This window comes from Amblyomma mixtum, chromosome 3, assembly GCF_055824585.1.
Source record: "Amblyomma mixtum isolate Tamu chromosome 3, ASM5582458v1, whole genome shotgun sequence".
Lineage (NCBI taxonomy): Eukaryota > Metazoa > Arthropoda > Arachnida > Ixodida > Ixodidae > Amblyomma > Amblyomma mixtum.
This window is the reverse complement of record NC_143014.1, coordinates 5,763,704-5,783,103: the sequence shown is the minus strand read 5'-3', so window position 1 is coordinate 5,783,103 and position 19,400 is coordinate 5,763,704. Positions and strand designations below refer to the sequence as shown.

General features: G+C 50.4%; 2 protein-coding genes across 2 annotated transcripts in view; both read right to left on the bottom strand.

Moving 5' to 3' along the window:
- LOC149349147 (cubilin-like) overlaps positions 1-19,400 on the bottom strand; it is a 704,018-nt gene that overhangs the window by 666,278 nt on the left and 18,340 nt on the right. The window lies entirely within an intron of this gene.
- On the bottom strand, positions 2,235-4,015 carry LOC149349148 (uncharacterized). Its single transcript, XM_089576744.1, has one exon. The coding sequence runs from the start codon at positions 3,942-3,944 to the stop codon at positions 2,676-2,678; it is 1,269 nt and encodes a 422-aa protein (XP_089432870.1). The 5' UTR covers positions 3,945-4,015; the 3' UTR covers positions 2,235-2,675.

Sequence of the window (19,400 nt, the reverse complement as noted above, 5' to 3'; positions counted from 1 at the left end):
CGGGCAGGACAAGGTAAAGGCTGCAATGGCCCGGAAAGGCGCTGCGGTGGTGACTTGCGGCGTTGGCAGTCAAGGCATGAGCGAATATACTTTCGTAGAAAGGTATACATGCCGCGCCAGTAGTACCGGTGCCGAAGGCGCGTGTATGTTTTTAAGAGACCAGCATGGGCGTTCTGGGGTGCGGCATGAAAAGATGCGCAGACTTCAGCACGTAAGTGGCGAGGTATGACAAGCAGCCATTTTCGACCATCTGGCATGTAATTCCGGCGATAAAGAAGACCGTCTTGCAAAGTGAAAGGGCGGGCTTGACGTCGAAGGGAGCGGGAGGGCGCTGACGTAGTGCGGCCGGAGAGGAGGTACACGAGAGAGGTTATCCAGGCGTCTTTGCGCTGCTCCAGATGCATGTTTGGAGGGCGTAACGAAGAGAGCACGGGGTCAATGCTAGAGATTGTCGCATCGTTGGCAAGTAGCGGTGAGCGGGAGAGGGCATCGGCGTCAGAGTGCTTGCGTCCGGAACGGTAGATGACTCGAATGTCGTACTCCTGAAGTCGCAGTGCCCAACGACCAAGTCGGCCGGATGGATCCTTCAAGGACGAAAGCCAGCATAAAGCATGGTGGTCGGTGACTACGTCGAAGGGGCGGCCGTAGAGATATGGTCGAAATTTGGTTATTGCGCACAAAATGGCCAAACATTCTTTTTCGGACACGGAGTAATTGATCTCGGCTTTAGAAAGTGTGCGGCTGGCATAGGCGACGACATATTCATGAAACCCAGGCTTCCGTTGTGCCAGCACAGCACCAATGCCAATGCCACTAGCATCCGTGTGGATCTCGGTCGGAGCGTCCGGGTCGTAATGGCGAAGTATGGGTGGTGAAGTAAGGAGCCGGCGCATTGTAGCGAAAGCATCATCACATTTGGAGCACCACGACGACAAGGAATTTTGGGCTTGAAGTCGCGTCAAAGGTGAAATGATGGTGGCGAAATTCCGGATGAAGCGGTGAAAATATGAGCATAGACCGATGAAACTCCGCAGTTCTTTGGGCGTTGACGGCTTCGGAAATTCGGCGACCGCACGAAGTTTTGCGGGATCCGGAAGGATGCCGTGTTTAGAGACGACGTGACCGAGGATGGTCAGTTGGCGAGCTCCGAAATGGCACTTTTTCAAATTTAATTGCAGCCCTGCGGTGGTGAGACAAGTGAGCACTTGGCGCAGGCGAGTCAGATGCGTCGAAAAGTCGGGCGAAAACACGACGACGTCGTCAAGGTAGCAGAGGCACGTCTTCCAGCGTAGGCCCCGCAGGACATTGTCCATCATTCTTTCGAATGTAGCAGGGGCATTGCAAAGCCCAAATGGCATGACGTTAAACTCATATAACCCATCAGGCGTGACGAATGCTGTTTTTGCGCGATCAGCGTCGGCCATGGGTATTTGCCAATAACCAGATCTCAGATCGAGTGACGAAAAAAAATTCTGCTCCTTGTAGGCAATCGAGGGCGTCATCTATGCGCGGCAGAGGATAAACGTCTTTCCGGGTTGCAGTGTTCAGCCGTCGATAATCCACGCAAAATCGGATAGAGCCGTCTTTCTTTCGAACGAGAACGACCGGGGAAGACCATGGGCTCTTCGAGGGTTGTATAATCCCGCGCTCCAGCATGTCGTCGACTTGCTCGGTGATGACGCGACGCTCCGAAGCTGACACGCGATATGGTCGCTGGCGCAGAGGAGGACGGGTGCCAGTATCGATGGTATGGGTGACAGCGGAAGCACGGCCGAGTGGAGTTTGGCACGCATCAAAAGACGAACGAAATTCGCACAAAAGGGCGAACAGCTGGTCACGGCACGCCGAATGAAGGTCTCGATCGATAGCACTGTACAGAACGTCAGAGGGTGGTCGGTGTGACAGGGGAGCCGGAGTGAGAGCATCGAGCGACGGTGTAGGAGCGGCCTGGGCGTCGTCAACGACTTGTAGAAGTTCAGCCGATGCTACGTAACCAATGCATTCACCACGAAGCAGAGTCAAAGGAGTGGGCAGATGATTGCTGATGAGCATGGTTGCGGTGCCAGAAGTCATTGTGAGGACAGCGAAGGGAAGCGGTAGGTTCCTGCGGCGAACGAACAATTCCGAGGGAGTAAAGAGTACAGCTGTGTCGGGTGGGTCGGCTGGAGAGATACAGGACAGGGAGACTACAACGGACGAGGAAGCAGGAAGTTCGACGTCATGGGAAAGGAGAAGTTTGTCCGGATACTCAGCGGTTTCGGCAGTGGAGTCGTCGGGTAGGACAGAGAGTGTGACTTCAGCACGGGCGCAGTCGACGACAGCAGAGTGGTCCGACAGAAAGTCCCACCCAAGAATGACGTCATGCGAGCAGGAGGAGAGTACCACAAACTCAATTGCGTAGATGACGTCTTGGATAGCAACTCGTGCAGTGCAAGCGGCGAGCGGCTGAATTTGCTGGGCGTCAGCAGTACGCAGTAAAATACCAGGGAATGGCGTCAAAACTTTCTTGATGCGGCGGCAAAATTTCGCGTCTATAACTGATACGGCTGCTCCGGTGTCTATCAAGGCACACGTCGCAACACCGTCTACTACTACATCAACGACATTGGCGGGGGACGTCAGAGGCCTTGTAAAGTTCGCCGAAGGCGCAGCTCTTGCCTCGTGAACTGCGCTCACTAGTTTTCCGCTTCACTGGAGCTGGCGCGGCGGCGCATCGGAGAGATGGAACGGCGCCGCGGAGAATGGGAGCGGTGCGGCGCTGCGGACTGGTTGTCAGTGGTGAATGCAGATGGTGGCGAACTAGGCTGCATGCGGTACCGCTGCGTGTGAGGTCCGTATGCTGAGTGCGTCATGACGTCAGTAGGCGGATAACAAGAGTGATTGCGGCAGTAGCGAGCGACATGTCCGGCAATGCCACAGGCAAAACAAATGGGCCTGTTGTCCCGAGTGCGCCATGGGCGACCGTAGGGGAGGGGGGCCGACGCCATGTGCGGCAACGATGGTGGGGCGGGAACCCGATACGGCCGGACAGGTCGTGGTGCCAAGGGCGGCGGAGCTGCTGTGGCGTCGGAGAAATTGCCCGTGGTATGAGGAGCCGGGCGGGACAGGACGGCGGCGTAGGTAAGCGGGGCAGCCACTGCCTGCTGGGGGACTGGTGGCACGGCATCTGCGATCTGCAGGGCGTCTGCGACCTGTGCCTGGATGGTCTGCTGAAAGGCCGGCGGAAGTGCTGGTGACGGAGCTGGGGGCGCATGCACGAGCGCGAGTTGACGTGCAACTTCTTCGCGGATAAACCGCTTCACCTCTTGCATGAACTGGGGTTCTCCAGCGACCATGGCATCCGCAGATAGTACCTCGGCCTGCCGCAAAGGGCGACGAGCGAGGACGCGTTGCTTGCGCAGCTCCTCGTAGCTCTGGCACAAGCTGATGACGGAGGCAACGGTGTCCGGCTGCCTGGCAAGAAGCATCTGAAAGGCGTCCTCGTCGATGCCTTTCATAATGTGCTGGATCTTATCGGCTTCAGTCATCTCAGAATTGACGCGCTTGCACAGGTCTACGACGTCTTCCACGTAGCTGGTGAACGTCTCACCTGGCTGCTGCGACCGCTCACGCAAGCGCTGCTCAGCGCGGAGCTTGCGCACGCCAGGACGGCCAAATACCTCGGCAAAGCTCGTTTTGAAAGCCGACCAGGTGGTTATGTCTGCTTCATGGTTGCGAAACCACAGGTTGGCGACGTCAGCAAGGTAGAAAATAACGTTGTTAAGCTTCATGGTATCGTCCCAGCGGTTGTGCGTGCTTACCCGCTCGTAGGACGCCAGCCAATCTTCGACATCACTGTCACCAGTGCCGCTGAAGACAGCTGGGTCTCGCTGCCGAGGCATGCCAGCGCAGATAACAGGTGCTGGCGGAACCGATGACGGCGGCGGGGATGTGTTTCTCGGCATTTGGGTGGTAACGGTGCCGTTTCTCAGCTCCAGGACGGGATCAGAGTCCACCTCCACCACTTGTAATGGGCTTTTCGGGTACAACGAACAAAGCACAGCTCGACACAAAGCACAAAGCGCGGAACGGCGTTCACCGACAGGCACTGGTTCCAACGGCACCAACCGGAAGCGCGCGCTCGCCGAGAGCAGTCCCGCTGCCGCGCGAGCACTTCTTCTTCATCACAATACAAATAAAAATACCTTTATTTCAACATCAGGGATATTAGAGGTAGACCCAAAAAGCCCATGACTGGCTTTACAGAGGGGCGCACCCCCGTACATAAAATTCAACAGCAACAGAACACGGACAGTACAATAAAAAAAGACTACAGTGCATAGGTAGACATCATATTCAATAAAAATTAGTGAACATCCTCTTGCAATGATAGATAAGTGAAGTCGGCAAGATTAACATGAAACGCTCAAAGACACTGAAAAATGCAAAACGAAGAATAACAATCAGAAAAGAAAAGGGGGTAAAGGAGGAAAAAACTTCCACTAAGAAAATAAAATAAACCGTACTGTTAGGTCATCAGGGCTGATTGCGCCGATTAGGAAGAGTTGGAATTATATGTCGCAGCATTTGACGACCGTAATTAGTACGAAAGGATGGCACATACCAGACGTCGTTGTTACGTGTTGGGTAGTAATTAAGTTTGGGCCGTAACTTAGCTGTGCCATCAAAGAGTGCGTCACGATTTTTTCGTTTTCTTTCATATTGTTTACTGAGCAATAAATTATATAGGTCATTAACTGGAGTTACTTTTAATGATGCGAAAAGAATTTGAGCGGAGCAGTAAACGGGGAATTTTCAATGATACGAATGACCTTTTTCTGTATTTTCTGTAACCTACGTGTATGCATTTGACCATGTTGTGGTACCGCACACCAGATGACAACATGAAAGGTTCGATAGAAATAGTGCATTATAAACTAAATGTCTGACACTCAGAGGTAGTAAAGAGCGTACTTTATATAACTTGCCTGTGCATTTTGCAGGTTTTTTAACCAGACTGTCGATGTGTATGTGCCATGAAAGATTGCACTGCAGTGTCACACCTAGACACTTTACTGACACCGCTATTTCAATGCTTTGAGAACCAAGCGTTAGTGTAGGTAAATGTTCTAGTCGCTTGTTCTTGATAGCAGAGTGGCATGATACCATGTGCCTTCAAAAGCTCTTAATTAAACTGACGACTTTCATTAATGATTCCAAACTTGTTCGCTGGCTATCTGATTACTTGCACTTACGCTCGCAGTTCGTTTCCTATAACCAATCGAAATCATCTAGCATAAGGGTAACTTCCGGGGTCCCTCAAGGGTTTGTTTTAGGGCCACTTGTTTTTATTATTTATATCAGTGATGTTATTACAGCTATTGGTGACCTTCCGGTAAACGTTCCATTATATGGCGACGACTGCGTCCTTTATTCCAAAATCTGCTGAATTACTGTTCAAGAGAAGCTAAATAATGCATTTTCAAGGTTCTGCGACTGGAGTGAGAAGTGGCAGATGTCGATTAATTTCAAGAAAACTTTCCGTGACATTTGCGAAGAAAACAAAACCGCTTAAGTACACCTATAATAATAAATGCAATAGTCTTACACAGGTAAATAAGTTTAAATATCTAGGAGTAGGGTTTACACCTAATCTGAAGCGGCACAGGCATATAGAGATAATCTGCGCAAAAGCGCGGAGAGAACTTGGTTTCCTGAAACACAGCCTGAAAATAGCCCAAAAAGAATGCAAGATTAATGCTCATAATTCTTTGGTTAGGCCACTTCTTGAATATGCCTCTGCCGTTTGATCACCCTATCATCAATGCGATATAAAACTACTTGAGACCGTTAAAAAAAAGCAATCAGATTTATTTATCGCCGTTATGGCCGCAATTTCTCGCCCTCGACACATGCCTCCATCTTATCGCTCCCCTCTCTCGCTGACAGTCGCATGCGTGACCGCATCATTCTCCTCCCCAAGATTACACTTGTCACTTTACCGGGACGAGCACCAATTGAGGTCTCCAATTCCTTCTTCGCCACGCACGCGACGACGCAGCAGCCCACTCAACTTAATTCCAATGACAACATCCACTGATCCTTACAAATACTCTTTTTTCCGCGCACTATAGAAATGTGGGATTCACTGGATGGTTCATTTCGTGCTTTGCCGCATGAAGAATTTGTCAATCAAGTACAAAATCATATGTGATAGTGTGTCTATTCTCTTTGCTTTCCTCTGTTGCTACTTGTGATAATTGTTTGCGTATGTGCCCACTCCTGCAATGCCATGCTCTACGAGGCAACATTATATGTAAAAAAAATAAAAATCTAATATCGTCGCCAGACGTGCCGACAACCCAGAAAAAAAAAACCGTGGGCCAGTCAGGCTAAGGACATGCTTTCGCAGGTCTACTCGATTTAGCTACGTTAAACCCTACCTTTATGGGAAGCTAAATGTCCTAGTGCACGACCACTAGCAAAATGACAGCCATATTTTCCGATTTCCGAGAGAACACCAAACAATACTCCTGTGGATGGTAATTATCAAACGGGACCTGTGGCAACCAAAGGACTGGTCCTGTTTGTGCAGTGTAAGTAATACCATTTCTGTATTTCTCAAGTTGGTCGTTAGTTTGCGTGTTTTCCCACGGCATTTCTCAATGAATTCCTGATCTCTAGCGTATATATGTGTGCGCACAACTGGTACATTTTTGGATTACATAAATTCTTTGTTCTTTGTGATATACAGGCTGCGGCGTGCGTAAGGATCTACACACTGTCATCCATGCCACCAACGCTTTGTACATATTTGTTTTGGTTACGGTGAAAAGAGCATGTGTATGAAGTAGTGTCATGTAGCGAGAGATTGAAGCTTGATGTTTTTATTCGCTTGATGCAGTGCGATTCCAGGGAATGATGATTGACGACGGATTATTTATTTATTTATTTATTTATTTATTTATTTATTTATTTATTTATTTATTTATTTATTTTACCCTCAGAGCCCTGCAGGCATTGCAGAGGGGAGTGAGCAGAAAAGTAGAGCGAATAATGGAGAAAAAAATATTAATCCTGTGTAAGCAATGTTAGCTAAGACAATAAATACATTAGTGCAGAACAAAACTGTCAAAGTTTATACGACGCTAGCCAAAGCTTTCCGGAAGTTATTTATGCCAGTAATAGATACAATTTCATCAGGAAGATCGTTCCATTCTTTCGAAGTACGTGGAACAAATGAGCGTAAGAAAAAAGCTGTTTTGCATAATGGGGTGGCAACTTTGTGGGGATGATCAATTGATGGTTACTTGGTCGTTTAAGAGCATAAATTTCTTTGGCCGGGCTAGGTAGAACAGAAAGCTCTTCTTTTCAGGCCCCGAGAACTTTGTGCACGACGTGACGCAAAGAAAGTAAAAAAAGAGAGCTGATCACATATGGCGTAACAGAGTTTAAAATTTTTAAACTGAACACCGCCCGTGTTCCAGCTGTCAGTCTAGCCTACAGACTTAGGAAGAATAGCCTTTTACGGCGAAAGCCTTTAATGGCTCATCCTGTCGTGACCAGGACCTGTTAGCAAATTTGTCCGCGTTTCAGATTGGTGCAAATAGTCGTGACGTCAGTGCGCGCGAATTTCAAGGCGAATGCCTTTTATTCCTCATACTGTCGTGACCAAGACTTGTTAGCAAATCTTTCCGCGTTTCAGATGCGTGCCTTATATGGGCATATGCAATCAATAGCCAATCGGTACTTAATAGGGTGCAATCTAAAAACATCTGAACATGATATAAAGGGATTTCATGATTATATCAATGTACTTAATGACTAAATGAGTAATTGGTAATTAGTAGCAGTTAAGAAGTGTCATGTGGGACTGTGCACTGCGGGTGTACCTTAACTAACACTAATTAATCAGTGTAGTAGTTAAGGTCACGTTAGCTATCACATAACCATGCATTAACTAGAATCACGAAATGTGCAAGTCATGTTTCCTTATCATTAATAGTTGGACATGGCCGTTGCGACTGAGAGAAGGAGGAAAAGGAAAGTGCACGTGCATGCCGACTAGCTCAAAGCAAGCCACCACCACTGCCGCCGCTGCCACGTGCAAACAGAGACGCCTTAAAAGATAACACGAAAAAGAACAGGAAACAAGAAAAGCGCGTCACAACCGCGTCCGCCGAATAGCACGCTGGCTGGACAAACAAATAACCAAGTCAGACTTTTCTACACGTTTCATATGCGTTGTGTCGAACATTCTACACAGTTCCAACATTTGACAGGCGAATTACAGAACATGATGGATGGAATTACAATAATCTAAATATCAATTAGCATAATTAACCTTTCTAGTCAGACCACATAAATCAATAAAACCGAGTACGAAATTGGTCGAGTTGAGGAATCGAACCAGGGTCTCTGGGTGCGACACGAGCACGCTAGCCACTCCGCCATGCCAGCTCAATGGTTTGGAATGAACAAAGGCGCGTCTAGCTAATACGGCGTCTTCGTTCACTCCCATCTTCCTCCCTTCCCTTACGGCGAGGTTCAGGTGTCCACAGAGATATGTGAGACAGATACATTCCCTTTCCTCAAAAACAAATTTACCGTCGAGCTAGGCGTAGACCCGAATGGGCGATGGCGTTCTGTGGACTCCCTAGCAGCGTTGTGTCACTCGCCGTACCAACCCGCTTAACATTGCGCCGTTTATGCCATTTTTAGACTGCTTCAAATATTCATTTTTTTCCTTCGACAGTCGAACTATGGAATGATCTAGATGTCACTTTACGTCAGATGTCTGTTGACCACTTTGCGCAAGAATTGCCTACTCATGTATTTTCTTATTAATACCACACTATTGTTTATGTAAAATCCCTGATTCCCACTTGTAATTATGCACTTTCCTACTATTTTATCTATATCTTCCATCCCCTGTACCACTCCTGCAATGTCCCAATTCACGGGATAGCAGTATTTGTAAATAAAATAAAATACGCTGTCGCGTTCCACTCTTACAGGCGAAGCTTAACATCTTAACCACACATCAGTGACACAAGCAGACAGCCAATGGACGCGTCATTCGCTGGTGGCCATCGAATCATTCACAACAACATTCGTGACAGAATGCTGTACTCAGGCTTTCGCCTTGTACCACTTTAGTCGCCAAAGTGTCTTCTAATTTTCTGTGCTCAATCAACATATCACTCACCATCCAAACATAGAAGAGTCATTTGTTACAAAAGACTGAATTACAGTGAAAGTTTAAGTGACTTATTTTGTAATCCTGTTCTTCCTTACAATCCTGTCTACTCAAATCGAGTCTACTCATGTCTCATGCGCCGCAGGAGTAGTTGTTGTAACTATGCGTAGCTGCCGCTATTCGTTGGCGTAATCACAAATGATCAGACTTGATCCAGTCGTTGAAACTTAACTCGGTGAATTTATTTGCATGTTAAATACAAGAATCAAATGCAAGCAACTGCACATCTCTCGGAACGCTCGAGCAGTCAGCGAAGCTAGCTGCTCGTCGTTCGGCGTCCGGAGTACAACTCGCTCTCGCTCTCCCCACGCTGTCCAAAGCCCCTTCCAACCGCGGCACCTTTGGGGGGGCATCGGCGCCCGCGCTCACACAAAGAGCTTCCGCTTTGGGTGAGCCGGCACGGCTCCTAACTGATTACTTCGGAAGACCAGAGCGCGAGCCTCCAAACGCCCCCCCCCCCCCCCCCCCCCATCAGGCGCTCCCCGGGCCAGAAGGACATGTGGCGGAAAACGACAAGTGGGAGATGGCACACACAAAAAACACTAATGGGCGGTAGGGTGAGCCCGTCCATGACCGTCGCGCCGGAAGGTCGCAACACTCCCCCGCCGAATGGGTCAACGACTCATTCTACGCTTCTGACAGCTCAATCGGGTACAAAAGCTGTACAGGCCGTCTAACCACTTTGCCCATCGGCAGCCGGACTTCGCAAGACCTTATCTTTCCGTCGCGTCCGTGGAACACAGTTACAACGACTCCGCTTTTCCACAGGAGGCGAGGAAGACTTTCGCGGACCAAAACAATGTCCCCAGGCTTCAGTGTCAGCCCCCTTTGCTCCCTAGAGGCGTAAGCCGAGCGCAGCTCTCGTAGGTATTCTTTCTGGCATGCTTGCCAGAACAATTCTAACATCTGTTTTCGTTTCCTCCATGGCGTTCGGAGGGAGGCTGCTGTGTTATTAACCGCTCTCTTTTCGGGCGAGGGCAGGGAAGTCAAGCGCTTTCCGGAAAGAAAATTAGCTCGCGTGAGGGGAGAGCCATCCCTGGGGTCGTCATAGACATATGTGAGGGGTCTGGAATTAATTACCGCTTCGACCTCGGCAAGCACTGTAGTCAAGTCGACAAAGGCTAAGCACTGACGCCCGATTATTTTCTTCAAAGCTGTCTTCACGCTTCTTACTAGCCTCTCATAAAATCCACCCCACCAAGGCGCCCGCTCATCTATGAATTTCCACTGTATGCTAGAGTTAGCGAAGTGGTCTTGAGTGTCCGGGTGCCGCAGAACATCCCAAATCATACTCAATTCTTTCGATGCTCGTTTGAAAGTAAGTGCATTGTCAGAATAAATAATGCGACACAGCCCTCGTCTAGACACAAAGCGGCGGAAGGCCTGGATAAAAGTCTCAGTGCTCATGTCCTTCACCAGTTCTAAATGCACAGCACGCGTCACAGCACAAGTGAAGAGAGCAATGTAGGATTTAGCTACACTTGAACCCTCTTTCACGAGGAGTGGGCCAGCGAAGTCCACTCCGACGACCTCGAAAGGCTCTGCTTGAGAAGTTCTGTCGGGGGGGAGTTGGCCCGTGTCCACTTCGACGCGGGAGGCACTCAGCCGCCGGCACACAACACAGGAGCGCACTACACTTTTCACCAATTGGCGGCCGCGCACTATCCAAAACCTTTCGTGTAGTTGGACGTGCGTGTCCCGCACTCCTGCATGCAACAACTTCTTGTGAGCCTGATGCACTAACAGGACAGTGTATCTGTGCTGCTTCGGTAGGACGATAGGGTGCCGCTCGTCATAGTCCTTGTCCGCTGAACAGAGGCGACTGCGTATCCGTAGCAACTCGTTGTCATCTCTCCGTAAAACGAAGTCCTTGAGGGTTGAATCACGCGGCGTCTTCTCTCCTTTGGCTACCACTGCAGCTCGGTACCGAATGCCGATTTCTGTGCCTGCTTCAGCCAATAAATCTGTGCACGTTCCAATTCAAGAGCCGTTAGGGGACCCGTATGCCCTTGTTTTGTTTGCAGGTTATTTACAAACTGCAGAATCCAACCTGTCACTCGGTTTACGTTAGTTACGGAGTTGAATCGATTCAAGTCTAGGAGTTCGCTTTCTTCTCCGCAGACGGGCTTCGTGGCTTTTACTCCCCTTTGTTCTTCAAGCTCGACAGGTGTGAAACAGTTCAAAACAGGCTCAACCTGTTCATCTGCAACCGTCGCTCTCAATACGACTGCATGAGCACAAGTCGCTTCCTGAGAGAAAATGAAGTTTTGCCTTGCACTGCCCATCCAAGCACTGTTTCGAGTGCCGTTAGCCGAGCGTCCAATTTCTCCATCCTCCCAGTTATAAATTCCCAGAAGTGATCTGAACCGACCAGGACATCGATCAGGGCAGTGGGGATGCTGAAATTTGTCACCCGGTGACAATGAGAGCTTGCGCAGAGTCTTCCTGATCTGCTCGTCGGGACCAGGGATGGCTTGGTCGCATATAGTAGGTACCTCCAAGGCCTCAATTTTACATTCTGTTTTGGGGTCATCCTTTCCGAGTAGACGCACTTCGACGCGTCGGAATGTGCGCCGCTTCTGTACTCCTACGAAAACTCCAATAGTGAGTATTTCGGTTCCTAGCAGTCGGCAACCGAGCTGTCGTGAGCAATCTTCGGAAATGAAGCTTCTTTGGCTTCCGCTGTAAAATAATAGTCGAGACATTCGTTTTGCCCTAGCCCCTTTGTTCCAAGCGATCACCGTCGGCATTAGCACACTTTGTTTGGGGCGATTCTCCTCGGCTTCGGAAGCATGCAGGATGACTCCTGCAGCTCTTTCGGTAGCTCCCTCTCCTTTCGATGAGTTATTAATGAAGGCGGGATCGCACATGGAGGTCGCAGCCTTCGTGTACATTTTTTACAGTTCAGTCTCATTCTGCAATTCTTGGATCTGTGACCTTGTTTCGTGCAGCGAAAGCATCTGCCTTTGGACGTTAAAATTGCTTTCTTCTGCTTTACATCCAGATCTGAATCGCAATCTTCCCCTCCGTGATTGCCTGATCCACAGATTGGGCAGGAGGTGTTTGACGCTGAGCCATGCAAAGCTGCGGCCGAGGAAGGTCGAATACTCCCTCTTGATTCGCCTTTTAGCCCGTGAAAATGAGACGCTGGCTTACCGGGTGCAGTGTCAGGTCGATGCTTGAAGGCTTTCTCGCGGCTCTCCAACTCCAGTCTGAAGAACCGAAGTAGGGACTTGAGCGGTGTCCGGCTGTCCGTCGCTGTTGCTGAGGATGTCGTGGACCGGGCACAATCTTCTGCCGTTGTAGATGACGTTGTACTCGGAGCATGTCGGTCCTCTGCGTGCGCGCGGTGATAGGCCAGGACGAGCTCCCTTGGAAGTGCACGAAGCAGGACGGGATACAGCATCGCGTTGTAACTGTCGTCGCCAACACCTAACGCTCTCAAGCCCCGCATACGCACTTGCACGTCGTCGTAGAGCCGCCGTAAGTCACGCACTTTTCCCGCAGACATCACGCCCCGGATATCAATGAGCCCCTGCATGTGTTCCTGTATCAAGGCCGCTTGGTCGCCGATTCGCTGCTTAAGGATTTCGATGGCATCAGTATAGCACTCAGCTGTAGCTTGAAGCCTGGCGATGGCGGCTTCAGCTTGTCCAGAAAGCAGCGACTTTAGGTAGTTAAAGCGGTCAACAGGGGAGAGGTCCGGATTCGTATGAATAGTTGGCTCAAACTGCTGCCAGAACGGCTGCCAATTTTTCTGCCAAACGGCTGCCAAAGTTCCAGTTTCGGAAGTTTTATCTTGTGATGTGCGGAAGTCGTAGAGGTGGTCGCTGATTCCTTCCGGCTTTCAGGATTTGTCTTGAGTCTTAATCTGCAGATGCTAATGGCAATCTTGTCCGTATACTCAAGGACCTGTTCAAACTCAGTGTCTGCGTTGTCATCTTTGATATGTGGCTCGATCGCGGAGTCCACATCGTTGAGCTGCCGTTGCACCAATTGTAAGCGCTCGAGAAGAACGCTCACCTTTTCGATGTCGGGTGCTGTCTCGGCGGCCAAGATGTCGTCGGCTTCTTTAGTAAGACGCGTCGCTGATGATCTGACAGCCTTCCTCTTCTTCTTCAGCACCTCCATCTTTTCGTTGTCGTTGGGGTCCAGTCGATGTAAGAAATCCGCTCCCGGGTTTCGGCACCAGAACTTTTGTTGTAACTATGCGTAGCTGCCGCTATTCGTTGGCGTAATCACAAATGATCAGACTTGATCCAGTCGTTGAAACTTAACTCGGTGAATTTATTTGCATGTTAAATACAAGAATCAAATGCAAGCAACTGCACATCTCTCGGAACGCTCGAGCAGTCAGCGAAGCTAGCTGCTCGTCGTTCGGCGTCCGGAGTACAACTCGCTCTCGCTCTCCCCACGCTGTCCAAAGCCCATTCCAACCGCGGCACCTTTGGGGGGGCATCGGCGCCCGCGCTCACACAAAGAGCTTCCGCTTTGGGTGAGCCGGCACGGCTCCTAACTGATAACTTCGGAAGACCAGAGCGCGAGCCTCCAAACGCCCCCCCAGGCGCTCCCCGGGCCAGAAGGACATGTGGTGGAAAACGACAAGTGGGAGATGGCACACACAAAAAACACTAATGGGCGGTAGGGTGAGCCCGTCCTTGACCGTCGCGCCGGAGGGTCGCAACAGTAGTCTATATCATTCCTTTACCCAAAGAACACAAATATCACTTGAGTGGGAGAGATCTATGGCCACTCACTGTCAAGCGCCGCCCTCCAAATTTGGCGAACACCACTGCGGAAATAATTTAAGCCTAAAAGCAGGCTGCGTTGGCGCGGCGTCAATAGCCCTCCTGGAAAAAGAAATTACATCGCTGTCTGATTGTTTTGCATTCCAAGCCACCTTATATGGTGTCCGTGAAACAGCTTTAAACTTACTCAAATCATACTTGGAAAATCGAGTGCATTATGTGGATATCAATGGTACCAGGTCTTCAGAACAAGCTTTTTTTTTCAGGTGTACCACAAGGCAGTATTCTTGGGCCACTCTTATGAAAAATTTATGTATTAAGGGAGTAATTACTCATTGGCGTCCACCTGAGCGCAGCCAACGGCTACAAAGGAAAGCTATACAGCTTTCTCAGAAACTTCGTAGTTAAAGAAAAATTCGTCCTGGTCCGGGGTTCGAACCCGGGACCCCCACCTTGGGGGATTCCCTTATATGACCATATCTGATGGAGCCCATATATGGGATTTCTATATATGGGCTTTATATACCTAGATACGGCCAAATCCGTATATAGCCATATCTGCAAACAGTCATATGTGGATTAATATACCTATATGGGCCATGTATGGCCAAATATAGATAAATCTGTATATGTCCATATTTGGCTGGAGCTTATATATTGCCACGTATGGGAGAACCAATGGGACAACCTTCCTGATCCTACAGCAATGCTCGAGAGACGTGATTTTGGGAGTGGACTTCCTGAACGAACATCGGGCGATCATCGACCTTCGATCTAAGTCGATCAAGCTTTCCACGAAAAAAGCCATACCTGTTGCGACGAGCGCGAATCATCACGTTGCCTTAAACGTCCTCGATGAAGCATTGAGCGTGCCGCCCCGATCAAGTGTTCTCGTCGGCGTAGGTACTGGAGACATCGAAAATGCCGAAGGCGTTATCTAGGGGAACACCCAGTTACTCCTGGATCGAGGATTGGGCTTCGCGAGGGGAGTCGCCGAAATCCGAAATGGCCAAGCCCAGGTGTTGCTAACCAACTTCACCGAAGAATACCGGCATCTAAACAAAGGTACGACGATCGCTTTCCTCGACGAGCTGGCAGACATCAGAGACGTATTTGCCCTACCCGACCAACCCGCAGAACCATCTGACCAAGGCCATGAACCCACGTTCGACATCAACCCGGCATTACCCCAGAGCAGACAAGACCAAATACGCAGTCTTCTTCAAAGGTACACCGATTGCTTCTCATCAGCATGGAATGTGCGACGAACCCCGCTTGCCAAGCACCGCATTGTCACAGACGAACACGCACGACCTCTGCGACAGAGCCCCTACCGCGTATCGCCGCTAGAACGCCAAGCTATCCGCAAGCAAGTTGAGGAAATGCTTCGTGACGACGTCATACAGCCATCGAGGAGCCCCTGGGCAGCACCGGTCGTCCTAGTGAAAAAGAAAGACGGCACCCTTCGCTTTTGCGTCGATTACCGCCGCCTGAACAACATTACGAAGAAGGATGTCTACCCCCTCCCCCGCATCGACCATACACTGGACCGGCTGTGCAACGCTAAGTACTTCTCATCGATGGACCTGAAGAGCGGCTACTGGCAAATTGAAGTCGACGAAAGAGATCGCGAGAAGACTGCGTTCATCACGCCAGACGGACTCTTCGAGTTCAAGGTAATGCCATTCGGCCTCTGCTCTGCCCCAGCAACGTTCCAGCGAGTAATGGATACGGTGCTCGCAGGCTTGAAGTGGCAGATTTGCCTAGTCTACTTAGATGACGTTGTTGTGTTCTCCTCAAGCTTTGAAGACCAACTCAGAAGGCTTCGGATAGTGCTGGAAACGATCAAGTCTTCAGGCCTGACACTGAAAGCAGAGAAGTGCCACTTCGCCTACGAGGAGCTGCTGTTCCTTGGTCACGTCGTAAGCAAGGATGGAGTTCGCCCAGACCCCCAGAAGACGGCTGCGATCGCAGAGTTTCCACAGCCTAATGACAAGAAGGCTATACGCAGATTCCTTGGATTGTGCGCTTATTACCGACGATTCGTCAAGAACTTTTCGCGCATCGCTGAACCTTTGACTCAACTTACCAAGGCTGACGTGCCTTTTAAATGGGAAACGCCACAAGAGGAAGCTTTCAACGAGCTGAAGCGCCGCTTGCAGTCCCCTCCTGTGCTCGGGCACTTTGATGAAAACGCCGAAACCGAAGTTCATACCGATGCAAGCGGGGTGGGCTTAGGTGAGGTCCTCGTTCAGAAAAATGCCAGACAGGAGAAAGTTATCGCGTACGCTAGCCGTTCACTGTCGAGAGCCGAAGCGAACTATTCGACGACAGAGAAAGAATGTCTCGCCATTATTTGGGCCACGTCCAAATTTCGCCCCTACCTATACGGACGACCATTCAAGGTTGTGAACGATCACCATGCTCTGTGCTGGCTGGCCAATTTGAAAGATCCCTCCGGCCGCCTTGCTCGTTGGAGCCTGCGTCTTCAGGAATTCGACATAACGGTAGTCTACAAATCTGGCCGCAAGCATTCCGATGCAGACTGCTTGTCACGAGCTCCTGTCGACGCAGCACCCGAAGAGGAAGACGACGACGCTTTCTTAGGACCGGTAAGCGCCAGCAGTTTCGCGCAGCAGCAGCACTCGGATCCTGACTTGCAAAGCCTAGTTGATTATCTGAAAGGCAAGACCGCATCGCCTCCCCGAGGGTTGAAGCGGCAACTGTCGTCCTTCGTCCTTCACGATAATGTCCTCCTGAAGAAGAACTTCGCGCCGAACAGGACAGTGCACCTTCTTGTCGTGCCCAAAAATCTCAGGCAAGAAATTATGCAGGCATGTCATGATGAGCCGACTGCAGGACATCTCGGGATTGCTCGCATGTTGCACCGCATCCAGGAGAAGTACTATTGGCCACGGCTAGCTACCGACGTTTCCCATTACGTGAAAACGTGTCGTGAGTGTCAGCGACGCAAAACGCCTCCGACTAGACCAGCCGGACTCCTGAACCCCATACCACCGCCAACTAAGCCCTTTCAGCAAATAGGGATGGACCTCCTCGGCCCCTTTCCGACCTCTTCATCAGGAAACAAGTGGATCATCGTGGCCACCGACTACATGACCCGCTACGCCGAAGCAAAAGCGTTGCCTAGTGGTACCGCAACAGAAATCGCAAAATTTTTTGTCGAACAAATTCTCCTGCGACACGGCGCCCCGGAAGTGCTCATCACAGACAGAGGAACGGCGTTTACAGCGGAGCTGACGCAAGCCATTTTAAACTACAGCCAGACAAGCCATCGGAGGACCACTGCCTATCATCCACAAACCAACGGACTCACAGAGCGTCTGAACAAGACCATCGCAGACATGCTCTCCATGTACATCGACGCCGAACACAAGACGTGGGACTCCATTCTGCCCTACGTGATCTTCGCTTATAATACTGCCGTCCAGGAGACAACCAGGTTTACCCCATTCGAGCTTGTATACGGCAGGAAGCCCACGACAACACTCGACGCAATGCTCCCGCACGTTTCCGACGAAGACAACCTCGACGTCGCCGCCTACCTTCATCGCGCCGAGGAAGCCCGAAGACTTGCGCGGCTTCGCATTCAAGACCAGCAGCACACGGACGCCCGACGCTACAATCTGCACCGACGAGATACGCATTACAAGCCAGGTGATCGGGTTTGGATATGGACGCCAGTTCGCCGCCGTGGATTGAGCGAAAAGTTGCTGCGACGCTATTTTGGCCCGTACAGGGTTCTCCGTCGCATCGGTGACCTCGACTATGAAGTCATCCCGGACGCCACGACAGCATCTCAGCGACGCCGCCCACGCCCGGAAGTCGTACATGTCGTACGCCTGAAGCCATATTATGAACGCTAAAGGACTCGAAGTTTCATTTTCCGTGTTTATTTTCATTTTAAAGCATCGAGACGATGCTTCTTTGGAAGGGGGGTAATGCCACGTATCATTGTAGTGTTTGTTCGTTCACGCTCGAGGCTGCAGGAAAGGGTTGTTATCACTTTTGTTCGTGACGCGAGAAGCCACCAGACTAATCTCGATTGATCGCAGCCATGAAAGGCTGCATCTAGGTTTTTCTAGATTACTGTAGATGATCTTGTCCTGTTATCTGGAAGTTTCCTTGCCTCCTTTAAAGGGCCACTGACCAGGGTCCGGACATTTTTGAAAAACAAGCCCACTGCATAGATGAGGCATCGAAGATGACCTCTGCAAAATACTAGAGCCATGCGCGCCCCGAAAAGCTGCGAAAATTCAAATCAAAGCCCGTTCGTTCTTTCCTTCCTTCAAAAACGGGCCCCGCCCACTACTCTGCACCCCGCTGACGTCAAGGGTGGCTACTTTCGCTAAAGGCACTCCATTGGTGCATCGTTCTGACTGACGGGAGAAGGTTGGGCGTAGCCTTGGCGTCGCGTCGTCTGCACAAGGCTTTCCGCAGCGCCTTCTGTTCTGGCTCATGCCTCCAAACCCGCATGAAGGAAAAAAAAAAAAAACTGCGGAGGGAGCGTGCGGCGACAGCCTTGAACCCTTGCCATAAAAAGTAAAAAATAGTAAAACTGAGGGAGTTGGTTCGCCCCCCCCTCCCCCCCGCCGTGATCACGTCACGAGAAGCTCTGCGTGCGCGCTCCCTTCTCAGTTTCTTTTCTTCTATGCGAGCCCCCCAAAACAAGGTTTTAATTAGTAGTGCAGCAGAGCCTTTCCCTCGCTCGTCCACTTGAGCGCTCCGCATAGACACCGCTTATCCTCCATGCATCTTGCGTACGCCCTGACTCCAATGAACGACATGGGCTTCGGAGCGGAGAAAAGACACAAACACACAGAACACAAACACACATGAAGAAAAGCAAACGGGCGGTTGCCGGGTCCGCACTTCGCCGTGTGTTCCGAACAGAAACGACTTCCGCCCATCCGCTCGTGAAACGGTGGGGAGGCCTAAAAAAAAAAATGAAAAGGTGGCTCGCTAACTGGGAATGACAAACAGATGTATGAAAGGGTGCGCTCGCTAACAAGTCTAGGTGGTCGAGCCGATCGCGCCTCTCGATCGTTCAGTGTGCGGAGAAAATGCGACGACGCTGTTTCAGCCCCAGCAGCAAAAACCAAGAAAAGAATTCTATTGAAGGCGGGGCCATGACGTAGCCCCGTGACGCACTCCACAGACACCACGCCTCCGGCTTACGTCGGAGAAGGAAGGGGTGATTTTGCCTTGCCGAGCCTACTCGACGAGGAGAGGGAGAGAAGAATTTCGAGGAGGGAATGGAAGGAGAGGAGGCTCGCTGAAAGAGAGGTAGAGAGTGTCTGCTGAGCTGGGGTGGTCCGTGGCCCTTTAAATTGAGCGATGCCGCGAGCGGCGGACATTCGTAGATCGACGATTGACGAGCACGCTTGTTGCTT

What these genes read in the sequence shown, in the direction of transcription:
- LOC149349148 (XM_089576744.1), bottom strand. Translation starts at nt 3,944, where the DNA reads ATGCCGAGAAACACATCCCCGCCGCCGTCATCGGTTCCGCCAGCACCT.